General features: G+C 50.0%; 2 protein-coding genes across 5 annotated transcripts in view; one reads left to right on the forward strand and one right to left on the reverse strand.

Moving 5' to 3' along the window:
- Positions 1-3,468, reverse strand: part of Cfap77 (cilia and flagella associated protein 77) — a 147,283-nt gene extending 143,815 nt beyond the window's left edge. The window contains exon 1 of the mRNA XM_008843957.3: positions 3,222-3,468. Within this exon, the coding sequence (XP_008842179.1) occupies positions 3,222-3,422 (201 nt within the window). The 5' untranslated portion in view covers positions 3,423-3,468. The remainder of the gene's footprint in view (positions 1-3,221) is intronic.
- Positions 3,469-6,702: 3,234 nt separating this feature from the next.
- Ttf1 (transcription termination factor 1) overlaps positions 6,703-24,102 on the forward strand; it is a 37,354-nt gene continuing 19,954 nt past the window's right edge. For 2 of the 4 annotated variants that reach the window (XR_003851247.1, XM_017800846.2), the window contains exons 1-6: positions 6,703-6,799; positions 11,671-12,672; positions 14,133-14,350; positions 17,754-17,939; positions 18,803-18,881; positions 20,517-20,647. Coding sequence is in view for 3 of the 4 variants with exons in the window: in XM_017800846.2 (XP_017656335.1) it covers positions 11,678-12,672; positions 14,133-14,350; positions 17,754-17,939; positions 18,803-18,881; positions 20,517-20,647 (1,609 nt within the window). In the remaining variant the exon portion in view is untranslated. Of the gene's footprint in view, positions 6,800-7,204; positions 7,367-11,268; positions 11,360-11,670; positions 12,673-14,132; positions 14,351-17,753; positions 17,940-18,802; positions 18,882-20,516; positions 20,648-24,102 lie in introns of those variants that run through there. The other 2 variants (XM_008843959.3, XM_029568747.1) reach the window with 2 other exon arrangements.

A 24,102-nucleotide genomic window follows, 5' to 3' on the forward strand; every position in this document is an offset into this window, starting at 1 on the left:
TTTTTTAATTTGGATGTTCTAGAACATTGAACATAGAACCCTAACTACTTTCAATATTCACATTTTCTTTAAAGCCCAAATTCCCAACCTTTCATAATTCACATTTTCTTTATATTATATAAAGGAAGTTGAAGTATACTAAAAAATAATGCTGGGCTGGGAGTCAGTGGGTGTCACTTCTGCACCAGGCTCTCCCAGAACCTTGAGCCATGGATGTTCTAGAACATTGAACATAGAACCCTAACTACTTTCAATATTCACATTTTCTTTAAAGCCCAAATTCCCAACCTTTCATAATTCACATTTTCTTTATATTATATAAAGGAAGTTGAAGTATACTAAAAAATAATGCTGGGCTGGGAGTCAGTGGGTGTCACTTCTGCACCAGGCTCTCCCAGAACCTTGAGCCAAAAGCCTTGAAGAGATTTCTTCAATATATTCATTTATTTTTATTTATGTGTATGTGTCTATGTGTCTGTGTATAGGTACACATGTGCACAGGTGCTTACAGAGGCCAGAAGAGGGCATCAGATCCCCTCAAGCTAGAGTGACACGCAGTGTGAGCTGCCCCATACAGGTGCTGGGAACCGAGCTCAGGTCTTCTGCAAGAACAGTGCTCACTATGGCTGAGCCATCTCTCCAGCTCCCAATGTATTCATTTATAAAGAAGATTCTAGAAAAGGCAGCAGCCAAGCTTCCTTTTCACACTTTCTCAGCCAATTCTGTTATAGGCCGGGTTTTGATAGGAGATCTTATAGGAAGGGGTGAGTGTGGGCATCATCACCCTAACCACCGCAGGTAATGCCTAATGGAGGACAGTCCAGGGGGAGGCTGCTCCCTGCTGCCTCTGGCAGGGCAGAATCCCAGGCTACCACCTGAGAGCACCAGGATGTGGACCCGCTGGTCACCAGGGATGAGGACAGTCTTGTGATGGCCAGAAAACAAAACCCTATTGGCTGTCCACCATGAATTTATTTTATTCCTGAACTCCAGCTCAGAAATCAAAGATGGAATTTGTCCTGAAAGCTGTTAGGCTAGTGCCACCTAGAGGTCAAATGTTGTCCTTGCCATGGCCAGGAAGAGAAATCAAAAGGGGAAAAGAAGGGGGGTTGTCATATTTTATAGCTACGCAATTATATTTTACATACGTACGTATGTATACTAAACATATGCTTCTGTTGTATATATATATATTACTTGTGTGTTATACGTCATAAAGCATGTAAATTTTATATATAAAATACAGCATGCATATGTACACACATGTATGTGTCTCTGAATGAACATCACACGAGAATTCACTACAGAGAACGGACTCTAACACTCATCATTTTATACGGAGGTGGAACGGACCTACTCGCTATCAGAGCTGCTATTCAGAGGCTTTGTTCCCGCCTCAACCCACAACAGCAGACCCCACTTCCCCATCCTGTCTGCCTGCTGACAGTGGCTCTTCTCATGAGAGCTAAGCAAAGGACCCTGTTCCAATTTAGGGAATGTGCTGGAGTTTTAGGTGTCGCCTTGGGACACCTGGGAAGAGGGACCCTCAAATGGGGAGTTTCCTCTATGGGACTGGTCTGTGGCCATGTCTGTGAGGCATTATCTTGATTGTTGAGTGATGTGGGAGGGCCCTGCCCACTGTGAGTGGTGCCACCCCTGGGCAGATGGTCTTGAACTGTATAAGAAAGCAGACTGAGAGGCTGGAGAGATGGCTCAGCAGTTAGGAGCACTGGCTGCTCTTGCAAAGGACTCAGGGTCGGTTCCTAGTACCCACATGGCAGCTAACAATCATCAGTAACTCCAGTTCCAGGGGAGCCGACGCCCTCTTCTGACCTCCACAGGCATTGCACGACACAGATGCACTTACATACATGCAGGCATTACACTCATACACATAAAATAAAAATTTTTAAATAAATTTAAAAAGAAAGAAAACTGAGCACAGCCCAGGGGAGCAAGCCAGTCAGCCGCGTCCTCCATGGCCTCTGCTTCAGCTCCTGCCTCCAGGCTCCTGCCCTGCTTGGGTGTCCCTTAATGGTGGACTGTGAGCTGCAAGCCAAATAAACCCTTCCCTCCCCAAGTTGGTTTTGGTCAGTATTTTACCACAGCAATAGAAAGCAGACCAGAACAGGACATATCAGAGGGATCTAGCTCCGTGCGCTGCAGTCACTGTCCACAGGGAAAGCAAAGGACTGGAGTCAGTGTTTTCCTGGAGCCACAGAACCCAGCTGATTCTAGTCAAGAAAGCCCAGGCTCCCTTTATGGAAGAAGGAAAGGAAGAAAGGAGGAAGGTGGGGATGGGGCAAGGAAGGAAGACAAGGGAAGGGAGGCGGGAGGGAGAAAAGGAAGAAGAAAAGAGGGAGGAGGAGGAGAGGAGGGAAGGAGGGGGAAGGGAGGAAGAGGAGGGAGGGAAGGAGAAGGGGAAGGGAGGGAAGGAAGGAAGGGGAAAGGATGGAGGGACGGAGGGACAGACGGAGGGAGGGAGGGAAGGGGAAGGGAGGGAAGGAAAATCACTACCACCGCCTCTGGGTTCTAATCAGTTCTGAGAGTCAGACAAATCCTTGCTGCCCAATCAGTCGTTTCCACCTGCGCTCCCTCTGTCCCGCACACCCCCAAAGCTGGGAATTCCCGCGTATTTTTAGAACCACGCTGCCCTCTAGTGGCTTAAGGTAAATCTGCTCCATGGCTACCAACCCAACCACCAAACTTCAACTTCTGACTCTCCCTGTGCCTCGCCCGCGGGGAACTGACTGCAGAAAGTGGACAATAAAAGGGAAGTAATCCAGGGACAAAACGCTGCTCCCACGCTGGGGCTGGCCAGGCTTTTTAGAGGCTTTTCTTGCACCCTTTTCCCCACTTAGGACTGAGATTTGGGTACATAAGCGTGGGAGAAAGTACCTCGTTAAGTGATGCTTCCGCGGGAGACGCAGAGCACCTGCTGCCTACAGGTCGGAGATGCTGGGGAAGGGTGGGGCTGGCGAATGCCTGCATCCTGTCAGTCATCTGTGGGTTCATCCCTGGGTACCACGGCAGCCAGCATCACGCTGTACCAAGGACCCCCAGGAACTCGCCCTACCCGGTTTTCCCAGTGACCCCTGCTACTGGGTCCCAGCGGAGGAAGACCCTGCCGGTGCCTGCGGAGGGTCCAGCCTGGGTTTCCAGACCCGGGCCATGAGGCCGCACGGGTGACCAGGGAGGGGACCAGCGTCCCGGGCGCTCACCTTGACGATGAGCGGGTTCTGAAACATGGAGTCCCGCACGACCCCCAGCCGCTCGTTCTCCATCCCCGGGCGGATGTCGGCCACCGTCAGCGGCCGTCGAGCCGGCGGGCAGATCTGGCTGACCGTGCGGCGCACTGGCGTCTTCTTCTCCCTCTTCTCCCATCGCGTGAGGTCCTGCCGGGTTTTCCCGGGCCCTGGCATCCCGGGGGTGGAGGGGTCGGCCCCGGCTGCAAGTCCACAGAGTGCTTTCCCACACGAGTGCGGGGCGGGCTGCACCACGGGGACCGGGCGGGGGGGGAACGGGGAGGTGGGCAGGGGACCAGGCCGCCTCCGGAGCGCACCGTCCACGCGAGGCGCCCCTGGAGCACGGGCACCCGGGTAGGTCTCCAGAAGGAGCTTGGGGTACCGCGGTGCGGACTGGAAGAGCAGAGGCTAAAGGCACCCCCCCCCCAAGCAGAAATGGAACTGCCCGTCTCCTTGGCGACGGGACGCCAACAGCTCCTGAAATACTTGGCAACCAAGACAGACATTTTAGATTTTTTTTAAAAAAATATTTTACTATCTTTAATTTTACTTTATGTATATGACTGTATTGCTGCATGGTATATAAGTGCGTCCGTGTCATGCAATGCCCGAGGAAGTCAGAAGAGGGCGTTGGATCCCCTGGAACTGAAGTTATGGATGGTTGTTAGATGCCATATGGGTGTTGGGATTCGAACCCAGGTCCTTTGCAAGAGCAGCTGGTGAGCCATCTCTCCAGCCCCGACCTTTTAGATTTTTAAGCCGACAAGGGAAAACCCAAGAATTGCATATAGGATGCTGATGAGGTCCTGGCTCCAGGTCAAGGGGACCCTATCTCCACCCGCCCCACTCCACTAGGTTCCCTCCCCAGCTCTGCTCAGGGCATTGCACCGATAACACCTGCAAGTCCCCGGATATCGAGATAAAATGTTCATGAAGCAGTAAGAGCCTGCAGTCAAGACTGCCAACCCAAGTCCAGTCCCCTGGCCCTGTCCCCTGGCCCCACATGGTGGAGGAGAGAACTGACACCTCCAAGTTGTCCTCTGGCCTCCGGTATGCAGCTCCCGTGCATTCACACGCAATAAATCAATGTAAAAAACATTTTGCAGACCATCAGAAATAACATGAGACTATCTTTAAAGGTCTATCAACCCCAAACCCTGAATTTTTTTATTCTTAAAAAGTTCAAACCAGCTGGGCATGGTGGTGCACGCCTTCAATCCCAGCACTCTGGAGGCAGAGGCAGGCAGATCTCTATGAGTTCAAGGCCAACTGAGCTCCAGACCAGCTGAGGCTACTGGGAGACCCTATCTCAAAAAGATCCAAGGGAAAAAAAAAAATCAAACCTACAGAAAAGTTAAAAATGGAAATAGTACAATAAGAACCAAAAACAAAACAAAACAAAAAACCCAGAACAACAGCTGGGCGTTGTGGCACACATCTTCAATCCCAGCACTGGGAAGGCAGAAGCAGGTGGATCTCTGTGAGTTCAAGGCCAGCCTGGTCTACAAATCAAGTTCCAGACCAGCCAGGACTACACAGTGAGATCCTGTCACAAAAAAACCAAATAAAACACTTCCCACCTTTATGTTCACTACAAAAAGGCTAAAAGTTAGAGTGCTGTATATACGGTGGTCTTGATTTAATGGCCCCTGTAAAGCTTTCCTTTTCATTGGAAGCTAAGTTGTGTGTGTCTTTTTTTTTTCAATGTTCTGGAGGATCAAACCCGGGGCCTCAAGGACAAGCCCGATACTATTGAGCCCAGGAGTCTGTTCAAACAGGAGGGTCAGAACAGAACTCTAAGATTCCTTCTAACTCTGGCTTTGGGAGACCTTGCACTGAACATGCATCAAAGCCTGCTCTAGCTAGCTCCACACACCCTCCCCCACCTCTGATGCCCCCTTTGTTTACTGTACTTCAGCTGCCCTGCTCCCACATTTCCTTTGGAAAGCACACACAGGGCCTCTGCACTTATTTCTAGCCTGGAACACTTCCACATAGATTTTCTTTCTTTTTTTTTTTTTTTTTTTTTTTTTTTTTTTTTTTATATTTAAACATCTATTGAGATGACCATGTGGTTTTTCTTTCTTTTTTCAAAGATAGGGTCTCATGTAGCCCAGGCTGGCCTCCAATGTAGCCAAGGATGACCTTGAATTTCTGATCCTCTTGCCTATACGTCACAAGTGATGGATTACAGGAGAGTATCACCACACCAGGTTTGTGCAGTGCTGGGATCCAACCCAGGACTTGGTGCACACTAGACAAGCACTCTACAAACAGGGATATGTCCCCAGCTCTCCACTTAGATTTTTGCTTGCTTGTTTGAACTCAGTCCAAATGTCAGTCCTCAGAGTCTCCCTTCACATCTAAAACAGAACCCTTGCTTACTGCTCTACTTATAGGGATGCTCACTTGAAATGATCTTCGTCAATTTATTTATTCTTTTTTTAATATTATTTTTATTTTATGTGTATGCATGTATTGCCTGCATGTAGGTAAGTGCACCCATGCCGTGCAATGCCACGGAGGTCAGAAGAGGCTGTCGGATCCCCTGGAATTGGAGTTACAGACAGTTGTTAGCTGCCATGTGGGTGCTGGGATTCGAACCTGGGTCTTCTGCAAGAACAGCCAGTATTCTTAACTGCTGACCCTTCTGTCCAGCCCCTATTTATTCTTTAAAATAAAAGATTTTGGTTTCGCTGTTGAGACAGGGTGTCCCCGTAGCCCCAGCTGTCCTGAAGCTATGTAGACCTCGCTGGCCTTTAACTCACAGAGATCCGCCTGCCTCTGCCTCCCGAAGGCTTGGTCTAAAGGCGTGTGCCTCCACGCCTGGCTATTTTTATTTTCTATACACATGAGTATATTGCCTGCCTGTAAGCGCACCCAAGTTGTGCAATGCCTTTGGAGGGCCTCGGATTCCCCTGGAACTGAAGTTACAGACAGTTGTTAGTTGCCATGTGGGTACTGAGATTCGAACCCAGTTCCTCTGCAAGAGCAGCCACTGCTCTTAACTGCTGAGCCATCTCTCCAGCACTTAAAATAAATTACTATTATTTTTATTTTTTATGCATATGAGTGTATTGCTTGCATGTATGTAAATGCACCCGTGTTGTGCAATGCTCCCGGAAGTCAGAAGAGGGTGTTGGATCCCCTGGAACTGGAGTTATGGATGGTTGTCAGCACCATGTGCGTGCTGGGAACCGAACTCGAGCCTCTATAAGCACAGCCAGTGCTCTTAACCGCTGAGCCATCTCTCCAGCCCCAAGTTTATGTCTTTACTTAACTCCTGGAGATCGGCCAAAAAAACAAAAAGTACTAAGCAAATTACGTGCACGCATGGATGAAGGCAACGGAAGAGCTCGCCTAAATTTGGGACAACTTCAACCCATCAGGCGCCAGATCATCGAGAGGCAACTACGCATGCGTCAAGTGCAGGCGAGGGCAGCCAAGTTGCTATGGCAGCCTGAAGCGGAAGGAACTCGGAAGTGAGGTAGGAGTACTGCCTCCCACACCACAACACTTCCGGGTTGGAGGCCGGGGAGAGACATTTTCTCGCAGTAAGTTAGTCGTGGTTTTGTTTTAGCTTCTCGCTGCGCAAGTGTGACGCGGCCTGATCCTCCGGGGTGGTGTGGCCCGGTCCTCCTCCCGGGTGATGCGGCCTGGTTCTCCCGGGTGGTGTGGCCTGGTCCTCCAGGCGGAGCGGCCTGGTCCTTCACGCGGGTGGTGCGGCCCAAACCTCCGGGTGATGTGGCCTGATCCTCCCGGGTGGTGCGGGCTGGTCCTCCCGGTGGAGCGGCCTGGTTTTCCACGCGGGTGGTTGCGGCCGGGTCCCCTGGGGTGATGCCTCCGGGGCGCCGGAACCTTCCGCTGAGTTCCTCGGGTCGCCACCCGGAGCAAAGTTGTGTTGCACTCGACAGGGCCGGAAGTGGGAATAAGTACGTTTCCGCTCCTTGGGTGGGCAGGGCGGAGGCGGATTGCACCCCAGCAGCGGGGAAACTGCGGACTTCGCCGGCCCAGTGAGGGATCCGCGGGGCTTTTTGAACAGAGTCCCTGGGAGAACGCGGACCGTGTGCATTCCTAGGACCCAAGCAGGCAGAGTTCCGAGCCCCAGACAGAAAGGAGAGGTACAGACCCGAGCACGTCATGGAAGGATATTAAGGAGACCTTGTAGGTCTGGAAGGATATTCATTTGTGTCTAGAATAACAAGGAGAGGAGTTGGAGAGATGGCTCAACGGTTCAGAGCCCTGGCTGCTCTTGCAACGGACCCGGGTTCGCGTCCCAGCATCCACATGGCGGCTCACAACCGTCCTAACTCCAGTTCCAGGGGGAATCCCCGCCGCCCTCTGACCTCCTCGGGCATTGCACGACACGGGTGCATTTAACCCACATGCAGGGAAGATGCTCATACACATAAACATAATAAAATACTTTTAAAAATAACAGGAGTGGGGCTGGGAGATGGGGAAGATGGCTCTCCCCAACCCCCGAGCTGAGAATTTGCTCCACAAGCACGACAACCGGAGTTCCAGTCCCTGCTTCCCCGCTACCCTTTCCTTGCTCATTTAGAGCGACTAAATTACGAAGTTCTACACAAACTCCCCCAGCTGCTTAGAAGGGGTGTGGGAAGGGCAGCTGCAGTTAACACCCAGAAGAGTCACAGGGACATAGAGGGAATGAAGCATTATTAATAACCTGCAGTCAGCGGGAGGGCTAAAGCCCAAGCCCCAAAGACCTCACCACCCTTCAGAGAAGCAGGGCAGGGTTTATAAAGCTTGAAACCACAATCGCATCATGGCGGAGCAAAGCCAGTTCCCAGTTACACCAGACTGGGGTAGGTCAGTTAACAAAGAGGTTTTCAGTTAATATAAAAGTTTCTCAGAGTTGCAGAAACAATGGGCTCCGTGGAGATGCAGGTGTAGCTGGGTGGGAGGCCGTGCTATCTGGAAGTGCTCCATGGTGGCTTGTAGGCTTCCCAGTATTGTAGAAACCGTGCACTCCCTCAAACTGCCTGCTTGCAGGAGCCATTCTGCCTGGCTGGCTGCAGTGGGAATGGCTGAGCAAAAACAGGGCAGAGCAGTCAGAGAGCAAAGTGGGGTTCGTTTTGCCATTTCACCTAGCTTGTGTTTCCCAGTTTTACAGCTTGACCTGGCTCATTTCAGGTGCTCAGTAGCCTTATGTGGCTACTGGCTACTGTGTGGGACAGCCCAGACTAGAAAAACAGAATTCAGTTCTGGACAGTGTTCAGGTCCTCCTGAAGGGGTCCAGTGGCATGCTTGTGGACTAAAGCCTGTCTGCCCAGTTCTGAGTTTTTGCTCCTACCATTCTCATTAGCACAAGTGCAGACAAAGAGAAGGCATAGTTCATACCATTTTTTTTATACTAAGCAGAGCCAGACACTACTAGATGCTAGGCCTATGGTGTTCCTGTAAGACAGTCTGCTAGACTCTCTGAGTAGGGGTTCACTGGCAGCACTCTTAGCATGTGTGTGCTGAGACCCTAAAGAAGCCAGTGTGCGCGCCCTCTGCATCTCTAGGTGGTAGTTTCAGGCTGGGTGGCAGGACCTCAAGCAGAGTTCTAGGTGTCTCCTTGGAAGGTGAAGGACTTGCCTTGCAGCTGCTCAGTTCATGTTCTTTCAGAGACCCTTCCCTCCAGAACACTGCCCTTGCAGCTGCCGTCTACTATCCAAGATAAATTAGGTGTCCTCTGCAGGAAATGGGCTTAGCATCTAGCAGAAAAGCCCCCTATGATAGAGTGCCTGCCAGGGTTTGTTAGTGAAAACTGCAATTGCAGATAAGACTCAGGTGGTAAGTCAACAATAAAGAAATCTAAGGCTTTGAACTCAAGCAGTTCAGAGTGAGGAGGAGACTAAGCGTTTGTGCAAACTATCTACTTGGGGAGGACGGTTTGATATGTTTGTTTTGCTTTCTGAGGCACATCTCACTGTGTAGCTCCAGCTGGCCTAAAACTCAATATGTAGACAGGGCTGGCCTCAGACTCACAGAGATCCACCTGTTTCTGCTTCTCCAGTGCTGGGACTAAAGACTTTGGCTACCACAACTGGCTTAGGAGGGAAGATTTGAGACCAGAGCTCACGAGCCCACACTGTTCTCTGACTCCTGATTCTTCTGGTATTTTTAACTTTTTTTGTAAAATACATTTCTGATTTTACTTACTATTTGTTTATTGTAGTACTGGGGATTGAGCCCCAAGGCCTCTTGCATGGCAGAGTTCTGTTTTTGTTTTTTTTGTTTTTTTCTTTTTTGAGACAGGATCTCCCTGTAGCCCCAGCTGTCCTAGAACTCACTATGTAGACCAGGCCAGCCTTGAACTCACAGAGATCTGCCTGCCTCTGCCTCCTGAGTGCTGGGATTAAAGGCATGCACCACCATGCCCTACTGTTTTGTTTTTTTGAGACAGGGTCTCAGTAAGTAGCCCAGGCTGACCTCAGACTCGCTGTGCTGTCTAGAATGACCTTGAATTCCTGAACCTCCTGCCTCCACCTCTCAAGTGCTGGATTACAGGCATGAGCACCCAGGCCTGGTTTATGAGGTGCTAAGAATAGAACCCAAACTTGGTGTGTGCCAAGCACTACTCCACCAGCTGAGCTGTATCCCACCCCTTGTTAATACATTTAAATTCCCAAATACATGCAATGCACGCTATATGTCAGTATTAATGTACAAATCTATCAATATATTGTGGCATTTTTAAAAAATATTTTATTATTTTATGTGTATGAGTGTATGGCGTACATGTATGTGAGTGCACCCATGTCATGCGATGCTGCAGAGGTCAGAAGAGGGCTTCGGATTCCCCTGGAACTGGAGTTAAGGATGGTTCGTAGCCACCATGTGGGTGCTGGGAATTTAACCCAGGTCCTCTGCAAGAGCAGTCAGTGCTCTTAACCACTGAGCCATCTCTCCAGCCCCAACATTTTCTTTTAAAAAAAATTTTTTTTTGGTCTTTTTGAGACAGTGTCTCCCTGTAGTCCTAGCTGGCCTGAAACTTACTATGGTGACCAGGATGGCCTCAATCTCACAGAGATCTGCCTGCCTCTACCTCCCAAATGCTAGGATAAAAGGTGTATGCACCACACCTGGCTATTATTTTTTATTTGTATATGTAAGAATGTTTTGCCTACATGTATGTAAGTGCACCTGTGTTGTGCACTACCCCCAGAAACCAGAAGAGGGCATCAGATCCCCAGGAGCTGGAGTTACAGATGGCTGTTAGTCACCATTTGCTGCTGGGAACTGAACCTGGTCCTCTGGAAGAGCAGCCAGTGCTCTTAACCACTGAGCCATCTCTCCAGGTCTTTTTAATTTTTCTTTGTTTGTTTCTTTGTTTTAGTTTTTGAGACAGGGTCTCCCTGTAACCCTGGCTGGCCCGTAGACCAAGCTGGCCTTGATCTCACAGCAGTCCACCAGCCTCTGCCTCCAAGTGCTGGGATTAAAGATGTGCGCCACCACATCTGGCTTTCTTTTTTCCTTTTTTTTTTTTTTCTTTGCTGAATACTAAGGAGGCATGTCTTCCCTTCTTTGGCAAAGGGTCAGTATTCCCACGTGAAGTCCATGGATGCTCACTGATCCCCCATGAAGCTTGCCTCACCTAACAGAGGTCTGGGTTACAGCTTCTAGATAGTAGAAACAGAGGGAGCAGGATTGACAAACTGCCTTCCTTTGCAGATTGTACCCTAGAGGAGATATTGAGTGAGTAGCTAGTTGTTCATTTTTTTTAAATTTTTTTTTTAATTTTATTTTAATTTTATGTTTTGTCTCTTTGAGACAGGGTCTCCCTATAGCCCCAGCTATTCTGGAACTCGCTATGTAGACCAGGCTGGCCTTGAACTCACAGAGATCCACCTGCCTCTGCCTCCCAAATCCTGGGATTAAAGGCGAGCGCCATCATGCCCAGCAGCTAGTTGTTGATTTTAAATTATAAGTTTCTGTGAAAGTGTGTTTGAGAAACAGAAGGAGAAAGCTTGTTAAGGAGTGATCTGGCAGCTGTGTGTGGCTGTAACCCTAGGACCTGTAACCCTAGAACCTGTAACCCTGGGACCTGTAACCTTGGGACCTGTCACCCTGGGACCTGAAACCCTCGGAACAAGGAGGCTGAGGTGAGGTGGGAGGACTGCTGCAAGTTTGGGGCCTACCTGGGCTACACAGTCAGTTTCAGGCCAGCCGGGAAGGCTATGTAGCAAGACCCTGTCTTCGAAGAGAATAAACCATCTTCTTGCCCGCTCTGCAGGCTGGGAAGGGCGCAGCAAGCAGGGGAACCAGCAGAGGTGGGGGGTGCGATGAGGATGCGGCACAGTCTTCCGTGGATATGGGACTGGGCAGAGTGGATTAGTCAGCTCGTGTGCGCTTTGAACAGTACAGGCTCGTTCAGATTGCCAGAACAAACCATTGTTGTCCGCTCTCTCTAAAGGACTGGAATGGAAGGAGAACCGACCAGACTGAAGGGCCACATTGCAGTTTTTAACAAGAAAAAGAAAAGGTCTTCTGCCTCTGAGGACAGACCCCAGAAACATGCCCGCGAGCACCTCAGAGAGCCCTCTGCGGCCAGTGAAGAGCCCGGGGTAACTAAGAGGAAGAAGAGGAGGAAGGATTTCCAACACCTTACCTCTTCCCCTTTAAAAAATTCAGAAACCTTCCCTGAAACCAAAAAGATCCCTTCTCCCCACAAAAGGAAGAAAAAGAGGAGGCACGTTTGGGAGGTGGACCGGGAGACCGGTATCATCCTTGTGAATAAAGAGAACATCCAGAACCTGCTGAAGAAACGCAGAACGGACGTGGATATCGTGTGTGTTGACCTGAGCGAGAAGTCAGCAGGGGGGCAGCCCGCCGCTGTCCAAGCCCCAGACCCGCGCGGGGACCCAGACCCTGCCCCAGGACCGCGCCGTGAAGGTCGCAGCAGGAGGAGGAAGGGCCGGAGGAAAGCCGCATCCCCTGCGGATGCTGCACAGGGAGGCCAGCAGGCGAGCGCCGCCCCGCTGCGGTCAGAGCCCCCCACACCAACATCCTGGTCTTGTGCGCCTCTGGAAGTCCGGGACCCAGAGCTGCCGGTGTCTACTACAAAGAAGTCTAAGAAAAAAAAGAAAAAGGTGTCGAGAAACCGGGCATGGGAGGCCGTGTCTGAGCATCTGAGTGACAGGTGCCCTGAAGGGGAGGTTGAGACTGGAGAAGGCAGTGGCGTACCTAAAAGGGTCAAGGATTCCCACAGTATCACGGCAAAGTCTAAGAAAAGGAAGCGGGTGTCCTGTGGAATCGCAGCGTCTGGCGATGTCTCAGTGCCTGAGGATGGTGCAAACAGGCTTTTGGATCCAGCAGAGGGCGGGCACACCTTAAAGGAAAAGGATGCAGACCACAGGCCAAAGAAGGCCAAGACCCTGGCCTGTTCAGCAGAGAAACTCAGGGGAGAGATGCAGAGGTAAGGTGGTGTGTGCGTCTTTGGCGTGCTTCTACTAGAGCCTTGTTTTGTTCTTAAACCCATTAAATGTTAGAAATCATAGAATGATAATGAGCAGGTTTAATTAAGCCAGTCAAGTATAAAAGAAAGCAGTTGCCAGGTGTGGTGGCACTCGCTTTAATCCCAGCACTTGGGAGGCAGAGGCAGGTGGATCTTTGTGAGTTTGAGGCCAGCCTGGTCTACATAGTGAGTTCCGGGCAAACTGGGGCTACAGGGAGACCCTGTCTCAAAAAGACCAAAAAAAAAAAAAAAAAAAAAGAAAGGGATTTAATACTGAAGTTTCCCTAAGAACTGTCCCAGCCATCTAACCTGAGGACATTTGATAGCCATGTTAAGACCTCCGACTTTGGGGTTGGAAAGATGGCTCAGCCATTAAAAACACTGGTTGTTCTTGCAGAAGACTCGGGTTTGAATCCCAGCATCCACATGGCAGCTAACAACAGCTAACGGGATCTGAGGTCCTCTTCTGACCTCCACAGGCATTGTAGGACACAGGTGAACTTACCTACATGCAGGCAATACATGCATACACATGAAATAAAAATAATAAATAAAATTTTTTTTTAAAGTTTAAAAAGATCTCCAACTGTCCTTAGTTTGTCTACATACAATTATGAAAACAAAAGTTTCCATATATTGTACTTAGAATTCTGTGTTAGTCTGACTAGCAAGGCATTCGGATATCATATGTGTATAAATGCCATGTGAGTACAGTGTGTGATGAAGTTCCTGAGGGTTTTCTGTCTACTTACAGGTCCTGAACTTGGGACAGATTTTCTGCCTCCATTCTCAGTAATGTCTCCATATTTGTTTGGTGGCTCTGACCTGCCATAATTTCACGTGACATTTAAGGGGAGAGCCATTCCGGTGGCACTGATGGCAAGTGTGGTCCCACTGACACTGTCCTCTGTGCTGTCTTACTGGAGTTTCAGAACGCTGATCCCAACGCAGGAATATGCTAGGCTGGGGTGGAGAATCAGCAAGAGGAATTGGGATGGAAACATAGGAAGCTAAGCAAAGAATTGAGGCCCTAGAACCTGTGGCATAAACAGTCATCGCTAGTAAACTGTATACTGATTCAACCAGTCGGTAGCCACTAGATTCGAAAACAGCTCATTGGAAGGCTGGAAGACGTGTCTGATTCTCGGTGCCGAGAAAAGAGGCCTTCACTTCCTAGACCAAGAAGAAAGATGAGACGTGACGTAAAGCTTAACGGTAGAAATGGGATGTAGAGCCTGGGTTTGCCTTCTGCCCACCTTGGACACAGTCCACTTCATAGTCAGGTTGCCTTAAAGAGAAAGCCAGGGACGGGATTGGCTTCGCGGTGCTGTCTAGCTTCAGCACTCCCACAGACTGAGACTCGGTCAGGAAGCCTTGGAAAGACAAAGAGATAATTGATGGTGACCTCGTTTCCCCCTTAGGTCAGAACCTTCAAATGAAGAAGAAAGCAACTCGGAATCAGCTAGAGACTCTGTGTCCAGATACCCCTCCGAAGATTCCGATGAGTCTGATGTGGATTTGGGCTCTGCTGTGAGGCAGCTCCAAGAGTTCATTCCTGACATAAAGGAAAGGGCGGCCACCACAATCAGACGAATGTATCGGGATGACCTGGGGCGCTTCAAAGAGTTTAAAGCTCAAGGTGAGCCCAGGGTACCCCCCTTGCTTGGTGAGCTTTCCTGCACACAGCACAGCACAGCACCTGACTTTTTTGTTTTGGATTTGGGTTGATGGATCCAGAAACGTCCTTCAGCCCCTTCAGCCGTCTCCTTTCCAAGTCCACACTGAATTTGGCAAAGTGACTGCTTTTCTTTTTGCCTCACTTCTGGCAGAGGAGGCACAGAAGAGGGTGACTGACAGGGGTGACTGACAGGGTGACTGACAGGGGTGACTGACGGGATGACTGACGGGGTGACTGATGGGGGGGCGACTGACGGGGTGGCTGACGGGGTGACTGACAGGGGTGGCTGACGGGGTGGCTGACAGGGTGGCTGACGGGGTGGCTGACGGGGTGGCTGACGGGGTGGCTGACAGGGTGACTGACAGGGTGACTGACGGGGGGTGACTGACGGGGTGACTGACAGGACAGCTAATCCCCAGTGTAACAGTCGGTCCTGGCAGTGGAGGACACTGGGAAGTAAAGGAAGCTGAAGCTGTCAGGTCAGCGGGCCAGGGCGAGGTGCAGCTTTGTCCCAGAGGTACTGACTCCAGGCTGGTCCTGGGTGAGGTCTCCAGCCAGACCCTGCTTGCTCTCTCGAGTTCACCGTGCTACAAGAACCTCCCATAACGCAGGTCAGACCTAAACTACAGGTTTAAGGCTGTACCATACGTGAGCAGTAGTCACTGAAGCTCTAACCCTGGCCATTGAGAAAAGTTAAAAGATGCTTTAAGGCCGGGCGTGGTGGCGCACGCCTTTAATCCCAGCACTTGGGAGGCAGAGGCGGGTGGATCTTTGTGAGTTCAAGGCCAGCCTGGTCTACATAGTGAGGTCCAGGACAGCAGGGGCTACAGGGAGACCCTGTCTCAAAAAGACAAAAAAAAAAAAAAGTTGCTTTAAACTTTCTTTTCATTGTGTACCTTCATTGTGCATGGCAGCACGGGGCATACAGGCATCTTTGCACCAGTGTGCATTGTACATTGAGTGAGGGCCTTCTGACCTGTGGAGCAAGGGAGGGTTCAGAGACAGACACGGTAGACACACGTACACACTCCCACCAGCACTGCACGTGGGCACACCATTGTTGAGCAGTGTCTAAGGGCCCCTTCCCGTGTGTCATGTGTTGAATCATGAGGTGGGGGAGGCTGAGCTCAAATTCAGTCCTCTGCCTCAGCCTCCCAGGTATTGGAATTACAGGCATGTACTACTGCACCTGGCTCCATGCCAAATTCTTGAGTTACTTATTTTGCTAAAAATACTTTTAGCCAGTTGTGGTGGCTCACAGCCTTAATCCCAGTACAACAAAGGCAGAAGCAGACCTCTGTGAATTTGACACCAGCCAGGGCTACACCGTGACACATTCTCTCTCGCAAAAAAAATTTAAATGCAAGAGAGAGAGGGGCAGGCTACAAAGATGGCTCAGTGGTTAAGAACACTTGCTGCTAGCTGGGTGTGGTGGCACACACCTGTAGTCCCAGCACTTGGGAGGCAGAGGCAGGCGGATCTCTGTGAGTTGAAGGCCAGCCTGGTCTACATAGTGAGTTCCAGGCCAGCTGGGGCTACAGGGAGACACTGTCTCAAAAAAAAAAGAACACTTGCTGTTGCAGAGTGCCATAGTTTGGTTCCCAGTTCCCACATGGCAGCTCACAGCTGCCTTATAACTCCAGTTCCAAGGGATCTAACACCCTTTTCTGGCCTCCTTGGGCACCAGGCATGCATGTAGTGCACAAACATACATGGATGTAAACACTCATACACAAATAAATAAATGTTTATTAAAAAATTATTTTTTTGGAATAAATATAAAACCAGGACTGGACTGGATGTAGCTCAGTTGGTAGAGTGCTTGCTTAACATAAACCATGCCTAGGTTTGATCCCCAGCACCTGCATAAACTGGGTACACTGGTGCATGCATGTAATCCTAGCACTAAAGGGGTGAAGGAAGGGGATCAGAAGTCAAAGACCAAGACGTGGTGGTGCACACCTTTAGTGGGATCTCTGAGATCAAAGCCAGCCTGGTCTTCATAGCTTTCCAAGTCAGCGGAGGCTACATAGTGAGAACCTGTCTCAAAAAACAAAACAAAACAGGATAAGACACTTGGTGTTCTTCCGAAGGACCCAGGTCCGACCGTTAGTGCCCTCTCGGCGGTGCTGTCGTCCTCTTCTGGCCTTCTCAGGCACTGCACACACCAGTAAACACACCAGCAATGGAAACACTCGCACAAGTAAAAGTAAGGAAATAATTAAAGTTAAAAAAAAAAACACCAGGCCAGAAAGATAGCTCAGCAGTTAAGAGCACAGGCGGCCTCAGTCCCAGCACCAACATGGCAGCTCACAGCTGTCTATAACTCCAGTTCCAGGGGATCTGATGCCCTCTTCTGACCTCCGTGGACACTGCACGACACGGGTGTACTTACATGCAGGCACTGCACTCATACACATAAAAAATAAAAATAGGACGGGCGTAGGGGCTACAGAGAGACCCTGTTTCAAAAAGATCAATCAATCAATTAATAAATAAAATTTGGCCACCTTCAACCTGTCTGAGCTACATGAAACTGTGTCTCGAAAAAAAAACCCTGAAACCAGACAAACTGTGTCAATCTCCAGTCCTGCAAAAAAGAAAGTAATGCACCAGCATAGTTAATCCTTTGCACAGTGAACAGGAGTTAAATGTAACATGTTGTGCAGTGTGTCCACCCCGCCCTGGACACGTACAGAAATGCAGAACCATTCTGCAGACTGGCACAGGGTGGGGGGTTAAACTTTCAATACTGTCTGGATTTTTAATATAGTTCTCTATATTAGATATTTTGAATACAACTGCTTTAGAGAGTGGGGAAGCGAGTGTGGACTAGGGCGTCTGGGAGGGCTTTGGGAGAAGAGCCGTGGCTTGGGCCAATCAAGGATAGGGGACGAGAGAGCCAGTTGGCACCAAGGTCACCAGTGGACTGCTCCCAACAGGCAGGTGCTGCTGGCCCTGGTGCTCTGAGTGTAGCAGGCGTGTTTCTGGGCCGGGGAGATGGCTCAGTCAGGAAAGGGCTTGTTGCCCAAGCATGAGGACCTGAGTTCAGCTCCCAGAATCCACATGAAAATGCTGGATGTGCTGCTATGTGCTTGTAACCTCAGCTCTGAGGAGACCGAGATAGGAGGATGCTGGGGCTTCTGACCAGCCAGCCTGGCCTACTTGGCAAGCCCCAGCTAGTAGGAAACCCCTTCCCAAAAAGGTGGATGGTGCTCGAGAGTCAACACCTGAGGTTGACCTCTAGCACCCACATGTGTGCACCTGCACACGCAAACACACAAAATAAAAAGAAGATAAATGAATGTGGTGGGTTTGCTTTTATTCATTATTGACAATACTTGTCTTCTTCCCCCAACCCTAGGAGTTGCTATTAGATTTGGCAAGTTTTCTGTTAAGGAAAATAAACAAATAGAGAAAAATGTGCAGGAATTCCTGTCCCTGACTGGAATTGAGACTGCAGACAAGCTGCTGTACACAGACCGCTACCCAGAGGAAAGGGCTCTGATCACCAATTTAAAACGAAAGCACGCCTTCAGACTGCACATCGGTAAGTGGAGAAAGGCTGCTCTGTGGCTGCCCGTAGCCTTCCCAAGCGTACCGCAGCCACCCGTGGCGAGTGTCCTGCTCGGAGCCTGGCCCGGCCCCTGCTGGCAGCGCTTGTGACCAAGGCTGTGGTTCAGTGTGCTTATTGCCAGTCTGAACCTCTCTGGATTTGTGGTGTGTCCATGTCTCCCGAGAGTCGTGCTTCCCTGGATTTTGTGCACTTCGGGGATCTTCTGTCTTGCCTGGTGGGAACTAGGGCTTTGACTTCTTGTCCTGTTCATTCCCTCGTGTGTGTGCTGGACAGAGCTCATCCGTCCATGCACCATGATCTAGCAGGAAGTGATGTGAGCTGCTCCTGCTGGTAGGGTGCTGTTAGACAAGTCATGAGGCTAGCACGTACAATGGGGTCCCTTGTGAAAGCAAACCTTTCTGGAGTTTGAGGAGAGTGATCTCACACGTGTTTCCTGGGCCACAGTAATAGAAGCAGGGAAACGGCTATGGTGGATTATTTCACCTGAGAGCAGAAAACCGGAAAGCTTATTTGAGAGGTCTTCCCCTACAGACAGCTTAGTGCCCCTCCTTCTAACTCGAATTGTACTAAGATCGATGTGCCTTCTGAGGGTCTTTTCTGGAGTTGAGGGAGTCAAGAGCCTGAGCCTCTGGGTCCTTGTACCCAGTGTGGACCACTGCCCAGGGCAGCATTAACAGCGCCTCGGCTCTGACACTGAAGGGTGTGTGGAATCCCAGCCTGGGCGTCGGTCACACATGGCTGGTGTTGCAGAAGCCTTCGCTGGGTCACTTTGACATCTGTGACTGTGTCTCTCCAGCCACACGGTGCCCCTCTGACTCCTTGTCTTATGACTGTAGGAAAAGGCATTGCCCGGCCCTGGAAACTCGTGTACTATCGAGCAAAGAAGATATTTGACGTGAACAATTACAAAGGCAGGTAAGAAAGTCTTGAAGCTTGAACCAGAACTGGTCTGTGGTGTTTGCTGACGTTGCGAAGCAGGATGTGCACAGGATGGGTGAGGAGTGAACACATGAAGATTCTGCGTCGAGACTGGCCTGTGGCTGGGTCAGCTGTGCTCCTTCAGGACCCCTTTCCAGTCCCACCCCCCTTCTTTAAATTTATTATTTTTATTTTATGTGTATGAGTGTTATGCTTGCTTGTAAGTGCACCTGTGCTGTACAGTACCTGAGGAGGGCAGAAGAGGGCGTCAGATCCCCTGGAACTGAGGTTACGGATGGTTGTCGGTTGCCATGTGGTTGCTGCGATTTGAACCCGGGTCCTCTGCAAGAACAGCCAGCGTGCTCAACCACTGAGCCGTCTCTCCAGGCCCCATCCACAATTAGAATTAGTAATGAAGGACAGTGAGTCTCTTTACCTTGTCCACATTGTGGGCGCATTTCTGAAAACACTAGAATGCCATTGTTGTAGAGCAGTGAGCCCTGGATCACTGCCATCAGAAACTGTTAATTATTTACCAGGCCTTCTTTTGGGCTGTCTTAGTAATTATGTAAACCACCACCCTCCCTACCTATGTTAAGGTTCAGGAATCTAAGGATCTTGTAGAAATTGCTGCTTCCTCGTTTTATTTATGGTGTTTAATCCCAAAGTCAATGTCTAAGCAGTTCAGGGCTGCTTTGGTCCTTCTTTGGAACTTGTTTTATAGAATTAATGCAGGTGCACATTTCTGTGTAGTGACTGCTGTCTGTCAGGCATCACAGATGCCAGAGAGTACACACCCGCAAGGCCCCTGCTTCACAAAACTTACATCATAGCTGTGCCATCTACTGTGCCAGCCCATGTCATTGGCCCAGGCTGCCGTGTGCTGCCAGGGTAAAACGCACACTGGGTTTGGGAGGCTTGGTAGGAAGAAAGGCACAGACCATGTCTGAGAGCCCTTGGGTGCTGGTCCCCCAGAAATGACTAAGCAGTGCCTGGGATGGACCTCTGGCCTTGCGCCTGCACACAGTGCTGAGTCACTGAGCCACATCCCCGGCTCAAAGAAAGTGTGTTCTTACATTTAACAATGCAAAGGGAGTCATGTTTTCCAGTGAGGAGAAATGGAGTAAGCCTGGCGGCTTGTGTCACGTTGTGATTGACAGTGGCAGTACTGGTCTAGAGGAAGCAGCGTAAACCAGGGAGTCCGTAGATGCTGATGGCAGGCTCTGACCAGTGTGTGGGAGAAGCTCCACAGGGTCCCAGCCAGGTTGGCCTGTGCAGCCCTCCCTGCAGAGCACCAGCAGGGTGACCATCCTGGCGGGGCTGGACAGGGCTGCGTCCGAGCCAGCAGAGACTGAGGTCAGAACAAGTGCAGGTGGTTTGCTTTGGCTGTGGTGAGACTGAATCGAGCCTCAGGCCCTGACCAGCGATGACTGACCAGGAAGTGGCCGCTGCGGACACAGGCAGGCAGTGATGGGAGCTGCGGCCATGGTAGGACTGGAATGTTTGCTGACTGCACTGCCTTCAGCTTTTCCAGCATGCTGTGCCACGTGCAGTGCACTGTGTGTGCTGCCACAAGGAGCCCTCTAGTCTTGGGGCTCCTTACACCTGAGATTACATGTATGTTCCTCTCAGGTACAACGAAGAAGACATGGAGAAGCTGAAGGCATACCACTCCCTCCATGGGAACGATTGGAAGAAGATTGGGGCGATGGTGGCCCGGAGCAGCCTCTCAGTCGCCCTCAAGTTCTCTCAGATTGGGAGTCGTAAGTGACCTATCTCACTGTGAAAAGAGCCTGGGAGGCCATTCTGCCGTGGATGAGCCAGTGCGCAGAGGTTGCAGCAGGCCCCTTCCCAGAGAGTCCTTCTAAGCTGTGCTCCACCAGCTAGCTTGTGCTACTTCCTCATGTGCAGTCTTTTCTCTGGGCTGTCCGACAACCTCAGTTCCTTACAGTGCAAATCTCGCTGCCAGGTGGTTGGGCTGGTCCCCCCAGGAAGCTGGCCTGGGGGAAGCTGGCAGAGGTCACCATCTGACCACAGGAAGCCCATGGGAGGGAGACATACAGTCTGTGTCTGCCCCAAACACACTGGTGACCTTCTGTCTCTTTTTCTACTCTTCATAGAGTTTCTTTGGACTGGTAGTGGTAGTACGTTCTTGGTATCTTAATACTTGGGAGGCTGAGGCAGGAGGATTGCTAGTCAGAGGCCAGCCTGGGCACATAGTGAGATCCTGTCTTTGTAAAAAGACAAGCCAGGTGGCACTTTGAGTTCCAGGCCAGCCTGGTCTACACAGTAAGTTCCAGGCCAGCCAGGGTGACATAGTGAAACCTTGTCTCAAAGAAAAGAAGAAGGAAGGGAGGGAGGGAGAGAGAAAGAAAGGGAAGGAGAGATGGGGGAGAGAGAATGAAAGAGAAGGAAGGAAGGAAGGAAGGAAGGAAGGAAGGAAGGAAGGAAGGAAGGAAGGAAGGAAGGAGAGAACCAAAGTTGGGAATGGGACTCAGCTACTTGGCTCGGTAGCTGGGGCTCAACCCCTAGTTCCACGAGAAAACAAGCTCAGAACTGAGCGTGGTTGCCTGCGTGGTTGCCTGCGTGGTTGCTTGCGCCTGCCCTTCATCACAGTACTCAGGATACGAGGGCAAGATTTCACGTTTGTGCCAACCTGGGCTACAGAGTGTGACCCTTTCTCAAATAGAGAAAAGCCAGCTGTGGCTCATGCCTCTAATCTCAGCTGAAGAAGCAGAAGCCAGAAGGTCAAGATAGTGCCAGTTAGGCGGGGGTTCCAGCTCATCCTCAGCTGTCTGGGGAGACCCTGTGTTATAAAGAAACCAAAACAAAAGGTTTCTTAGATTATAGGTTTTACTTCAAGACATACAAAATTGCTTTGAGAGGACCAGTCCCCTAGAGCCGGGACTTTGAACCCAGGTCATATACACTGACCACACAGCCAGGATACAGCCTGGTGCCTCATGAGTCCAGCAAACATCTGGATATTCTTTAAAGTGAATTCTAAATATCTTTCTGTATTTATGGAAATTATTAATTTTTAAAAAATATTTTATTTTATTTTATTTGTGTGAGTGTTATGCCTGCATGTAGGTAAGTGCACCCGTGTCATGCAGCATCTATGGAGGACAGAAGAGGCTGTTGGATCCTCTGGAACTGGAGTTACAGACAGTTGTTAGTTGCCACGTGGGTGCTGGGATTCAAACTTGGGTTTTCTACAAGAATATCAGTGTTCTTTATTGCTGAGCCATCTCTCCAGCACCGGAAATTTTTTTTTTTTTTTTGTCTTTTTGAGACAGGGTCTCCTTGTAGCCCCAGCTGTCCTGGAACTCACTGTGTAGACCAGGCTGGCCTTGAACTCACAAAGCTCTGCCTGCCTCTGCCTCCCAAGTGCTGGGATTAAAGATGTGCACCACCAGGCCCGGCCCTGAAATTATTAATTTTTAAAAATTTTCACCAAAATTGTTATTGGGGAAAGAATAACACTGGCAGAAGCTAAGCTAGGCACAGGGCCTGGAGAGACAGCTCAGCAGGTCAGAGTGCTTGGGTGCTTTTGCAGAGAACCCAGGTTTAGTTCCCAGCACCCACATAGTGACTAACAACCGTGTGTAACTCCAGTTCCAAGGGATCCAACACCCTCTTCTGACCTCCACAGGCAATGTATGACACAGGTATACTTACATATATGCAGGCAAAACACAGATATAAAAATAATAAAGCAAGGTACAGGCTGCTGGCCTGAGCACTCTTCCGTACTTAGCATAACTGTGTGTCTCGGTGAGGAGTCTGTAGATGGCTCTGAACACCTGTGCAGACCACTAGCTCAGGGAACCCTTGGGTTTTTCCCATTGTTCAATGTGGCTTGGTGTCACTGCCGCTGTTGTTTTCACACTGTTTCCACAACAGCAGGAGTTGTGTGCCTACTGTAAAAGTCACTGGAGTAGGGGCCAGGGAAATGACCCAGCAGTTAAGACCTCTCACTGCTCCAACACCCTCATTTTGTCGAATACCCGCCTATGAGCTCCAGGGGATCTGATGCCCTCTTCTGGCCTCCACTGGCTCCTGCATGTTTCTGGTGCCATAAACTCACATAGGCACACATGCATACAGAGAAATAAAGAACTATTGTTTGTGCATGTGTGTGTGCACGTATATCTTTTTTGAGACCAGTCTCCCTGCCCCAGCTGTCGTGGAACTCACTAGGTAGACCAGGCTGGCCTCAAACTCACAGAGATTTGCCTTCCTCTGCCTAAGTGCTGGGATTAAAGGCGTGCTCCATCATGCCCGGCTAGAATAATTTTTTTAAAGTCACTCTTGAGTCCTGAGAGCTGGAGAGATGGCTCAATGGTTAAGAGAACTGACTACTCTTCCAGAGGGCCTAGGTTTGGTTCCCAGCACCCACATGGCAGCTGGTCCTTAACTCCAGGGGGATTCGACACCCTTTTCTGGCCTCCTTAGGTACCAGGCATGCACTATGGTACACTTGCAGGCAGGCGAAACACTCATACACAGAAAAAATAAATGGCCAGGTATTGTGGCACATGCCTTTAATCCCAGCACTCAGGAGGCAGAGGCAGGTGGATCTCTGTGAGATTGAGGCCAGTCTGGTCTACATAGTGAGTTCTGGGCAGTCTGGGACTACTAAATGACCCTGTCTCAAAAAACAAAAAGTAAATAAAGATAAAAATATTTTTTTTCTATTTTTTATTTTATGTGTATGCGTGTATTGCTTGCATGTAGGTAAGTGCAATGCCCGTAGAGGTCACAAGAGGCTATGCACACTGGAGCTATGGACAGTTATTAGCTGCCATGTGGGTGCTGGGATTCGAACCTGGTCTTCTGCAAGAACAGTCAGTGTTCTTAACTACTGAGCCATCTCTCCAGCCCCCAAAGATGAAAATCTTTTTAAAAGTCCTGGAGTGTTGCATTTTTGGGAACCTGACAGTGTACATAGAGACACTATTCTCAGGAACAGGAAGAATAGTTTTTCTCAAATTACAAAAACAGCTTTCAGAAAGGACTCCCAGCTGGGTGTGGTAACGCACACCTTTAGTCCCAGTACAGAAGCAGGGGCAGGCGGATCTCTGAGATCAAGGCCAGCCTAGTCTACAAAGTGAGTTTCAGTCCAGCCAGGGCTACAGGGAGAACCTGCTGGGGAGAAAAGGAAGGAAGGAAGGGAGGGAGGAAGAGGTGGGGGGGGAACGGAGGGGGGAGGAGG

This window comes from Nannospalax galili, unplaced genomic scaffold (assembly GCF_000622305.1).
Source record: "Nannospalax galili isolate Female #2095 unplaced genomic scaffold, S.galili_v1.0 scaffold300, whole genome shotgun sequence".
NCBI lineage: Eukaryota > Metazoa > Chordata > Mammalia > Rodentia > Spalacidae > Nannospalax > Nannospalax galili.